Genomic DNA, 4,223 nt, shown 5'->3' with positions numbered 1-4,223 from the left:
AAAAGAAGGCAGATCACATGGTTTTCAAATAGAAAAAAGTGGATTGAAAATAAGGTATGATATAAAATCGGTTGGTCTCGATCTCCAAGCTTTGTGCCATTTGCCGTAGTGAAAAGAAGTTCACAATTGCTCAATGAATCTTTGGTCTCTCATTCATGTAACCTTACAAGTTTTTCATCTAACAAAAAATGTCCTCACATAATATCAACTGTGCAAATGATATGGCCTGTTTTTTTTTTACATTAATATTTCTTTCATACTACATAAAGGATAATCTATGGGAGCTGTGAAGGAAAAATGATGTATTAACATTACATTTAATAATTAATGATCAAGTAATTTTGATTTTTTTTGTTTCTTTCCAATGCTGTAAACACCCCCAAAAAAAGAGAGAAATTTTTTGTGATTTCTGACCAAATATGATTAATTTGTACTGAGTTATCCCTGAAACTTTGATATTTTGTAAACTCAGAGCTCAGCAGTAGGAGGTAGCAGCCCACTTTCTTCATCCTCTTTTTTCTCCTCATTCAGTTGAGTCTCTTGCACACCCAGTGTTAGCTGCTCAGCCCTTCTTGTTTGGTGGTTCCAATCTGTGTGAATCAATGTGTACACCATCATACAAACACAAGAAGCCTGTGCTGAAAGTAGCCCAAACCAAAGCCCAAGAAACCCAATTTTGAATGTAAAAGTTCCAAGAATAGCAACTGGCAATCCAATGAGGTAAAATGCATACAAGTTTATTCTGGCTCCAAGCTTAGGTCTTGCAGTAGCTGATAACACTCCACAGGCAGCTGTTTGAGGAACGTTGCCAAATTCACACAGGCCCAAAACTGGCAGTGCAGTTGAAATCAGATCAAGAATTTGTGGCTCATCTGTGAATATAGTCCCCCACTTGGACCTCACAGCAGTCATGAAGATGAATGCTGAGAGTCCACAAGCAAATGCCACAATAAGCCCAATTATGGCAGCCCACTTGGCCCGGGTCGGTTGCCCGGCTCCTAACGCATGGCCCACACGTGTCGATATGGATGCCCTTAAAGAAATTGGGATAATGTACAACATCCCTGTGGTTTGAATTAAAATCCCCATTGCTGCAACACTGGCTTGTGGGTTACTCAACCAGCCACAGAAGAACAACATTATTTCATACCACCACCACTCCAAGCACACTGAAACACAACTGGGCAATGCCAAACTTATCAATGGCTTCCATCCTTGAAAGGCAGAGATCATGGTAAGCCCATGCCAAGGTTTCAAAGCATGGGTTGAGATAGTTAGGTAAATGAGCAAGCCCAAATTAAATAGTAAGGTGTTGCAAGCAAGGCCCAAACAAATACCTCCTACCCCTAAATTCAAGTATGTGACCAAAACGTAGTTGATAGGCAAATGCAAGAGGGCTGCAAATGCAGCTGCTAGGGTTAGTGGGGTTGTTAGGCCTTGTGTTCTCAAGAAGGTTCTTAATGGTAGAAGGTGAGCTTGACCTAGCAATTCAGGGATGGAGAAAACCAGGTAAACTTTGGCAACTCTTGTGATCTGAGGGTCCTGACCCAACAATATAAAGATGGGCTCCATGTTGAGCCACAAAAGTGCAATGGGTATGGAGACAAGCAGGAGGAGGCAAACTGTTTTCTGAAAGGTTTGACTGAGAATTGCCCATCTTTGGGCTCCATAAGCTTGGCAACAAATTGGATCCATTCCCATTGAGAGGCCGCTCAGGATTGAGACGCCTGTAATATTTCCAAACCCTAGGGCCAATGAACCTCCAGCCAACTCTGTTTTCCCAAGACGCCCCAAGAACAGCATTGAAATTAGAGACCTTGAATATATGAGAATAGATGTCACCACTATTGGCCCCCCAATCTTTACCAACGATCTTAACTCTTGTCCTATCTACATAAGATTCACATTGTGAGAGAGAGAGAGAGAGATTAAGTGAGAGATATAGAGTTTATGATTCGAATTTCGAATTTCTATGACACATTGATAGTGTGTTTGTTTGAAAATCCCCTTGCATCTTAAATTATCACTTATATTAAAAAAAACAAAAAACAAAAAATGACAGATGCACACGTGAAAAAACAGCAATTCTATGTCACTTATGTTCGTCCCAAGGTCCTAGAATACTGAAATGCAGTCTAAAAGTGAGCTTTAGAATTTTTATAGCCATTTGACAATCAATTTGGACCTTTTCATGCATTATAAAAGTTGCAAGTGGGCAAAAGGTGAAGTTGGTGAGGTATATTCGTAAACTTTTCTAGGGCACTGGCTATTTTACAGATGAAGCTAATTTAAAAAAATTGTCAACGTACGTCAAAAGAATCTAAAGCTGTCATGTAAATGATTCTACTTGGAGCTGAGAGTAATTAAGGTTATCACCTATGATTAGAAAGTAATGTTTGATATTATTCTTAATTAATCACAAGCTGGAATCTGTCAGACTTGTGTTCTCAGTCAGTTTTAGTTGCAAGACTCGAGAAATGCATTCTGTTTTGGTTAATTCATTGCTGCAAAACTACGCCTAGCCTAATTTGTGTTGAGATAATTAAGCATAGCTTACACTGGGAGGCATTTGGGGAGGACCAATACCTGAACATGCTGTTATGATTAGGAGGTTTGTGGTTGTTAATTATTTCTTAATTGGGCGCTTACGTGTTCCTACAAAAACATCATGGGACCCATGTAGGTTCCAAATTGGTCCTTTCACTCGTGTGAGTGTGGGCCTGTGGGGCCAGACCTGTGTGTGTGTAAAAAGGTATAGCTCCTTCTGAAACATGCTCTCTCTGAGCCTCAGAGGCATGAAAGAAGTTCCGCTCCTAAGCCCTTTAGCTCATACTACGGTTATTCTTTGGGCAAACGCAAGTCGATCACTTAATTGTGTATTTCCACTTAAAATGATTAAAAAACATAAATAGTTTTACATAACATAACATCTTTAAAGCTCAAGATGATTCACGTGTGACTGTTGGGCATGTCACATAGATTGTAAGTAAAGATAAATTTCTATAACGCTATATTAATGTCGAGAGACATACATAATATGATGCATGTCGGAACATTTGAATGAGAGAAAGAGAGAGGGATGAGGGGGTTAGAGGGTACATACCTCAGTAAGTGGAAGTCCTTCGAGAAGGCCATTATTGGGGAGCTGGTGGAGGCGTTGAAGGAAGGTCTGAATGAAAGTAGAAGAAGAAGTGGAGGTGGTGGTGGCGCCGCCTTCGCCTCTAGCTCTCATTGTCAAGTCTCCATTATAGTCCTCAACTACATGATGCTTTGGAATCAGAGGGTGATTACCACCATTTATAATTCCTCGAGATTCAGTACCAGGCAAGCACATGTTTATCCGACGACACAAGAAAAACAATCCTATAAAAAGTACAGCCCACGGTCCAGTTTTAGAGACGCCTTGTCCAATGGGGTCCTATGTGCATTTTCTATGTATAAATATAAATACATATATTAAACCAAAAAAATAAAATCCTCCTCCAAATAATTAATAAACATCAACTAAACAAAACCCAATATGTACGTATCATAATCATAATCATAACCCAAAGTTTTAATTTTTTTTTTAAAAAATCATTACAAAAACAGAGCCACAGACCTTTGTATTTACTTTCAAAGCCCCAATTTAAGCTGTCTGTGCTGTCTGTCAGTCACTTTTGGGGTCTTGGGAAACTGTTTGTCTTTGCAGCTGCTACTTCTCCTCCTCGGCCATGGCAGCGTGTATTTGGCCTTTCACTTGCTATTATTGCAAAGAAGAAAGAGCAACCAAGAAATGCTGCACTGAAACATGGAGAGTGGAAAACAGGGGAAAACAGAGCAAAACAGAGCAGCTTTGATCAACTTGCATATCCCTAGGCCTTGAATTATATACATATATATTTCTTTATACAGTGTGCAGCTTAGTGAAAATGGCTATGTCATATAATAAGCATGCGCATCACTCTGTCTATGTCCACCTAAATTTTGGCTTTATCCAATCAATTCTATTGTCACATTATTGTATTGTCTGTCTGAAAATAAGATGGTTTTTTTTTTCTTCTAGTGAAATAAAATATATAGGACAATTCTGCACTCGAATAATATATAAATAAGTTGGAACTTGGAACTATATATGTGCTTTCTCTGTTTATATATACAAGTGGGGCTTAATTGGAATATCAGAGAGACTAGTAATGAAGCTAAAACCTAAAAGCTATAATTTATCAAAATGTTTGATTCAA

The 4,223-nt window shown here is 38.9% G+C and overlaps 1 protein-coding gene across 2 annotated transcripts; it reads right to left on the bottom strand.

Moving 5' to 3' along the window:
- On the bottom strand, positions 205-3,810 carry LOC18773555 (protein DETOXIFICATION 53). 2 transcript variants are annotated; one of them, XM_020566664.1, is made up of 3 exons: positions 3,602-3,810; positions 3,104-3,431; positions 205-1,890 (listed from the first exon to the last, which is right to left on the bottom strand). In XM_020566664.1, the coding sequence occupies exons 2-3, from the start codon at positions 3,332-3,334 to the stop codon at positions 469-471; spliced, it is 1,653 nt and encodes a 550-aa protein (XP_020422253.1). In that variant the 5' UTR covers positions 3,335-3,431; positions 3,602-3,810; the 3' UTR covers positions 205-468. The 2 variants fall into 2 exon arrangements, with proteins under 2 accessions (XP_020422253.1, XP_007206715.1); XM_007206653.2 differs by having other exon boundaries at positions 3,104-3,363.

The sequence above is a fragment of the Prunus persica genome, chromosome G6, assembly GCF_000346465.2.
Source record: "Prunus persica cultivar Lovell chromosome G6, Prunus_persica_NCBIv2, whole genome shotgun sequence".
Classification (NCBI taxonomy): Eukaryota; Viridiplantae; Streptophyta; class Magnoliopsida; order Rosales; family Rosaceae; genus Prunus; species Prunus persica.
Note: the sequence above shows the minus strand (reverse complement) of the source record. Positions and strands in the feature narration are given on the sequence as shown.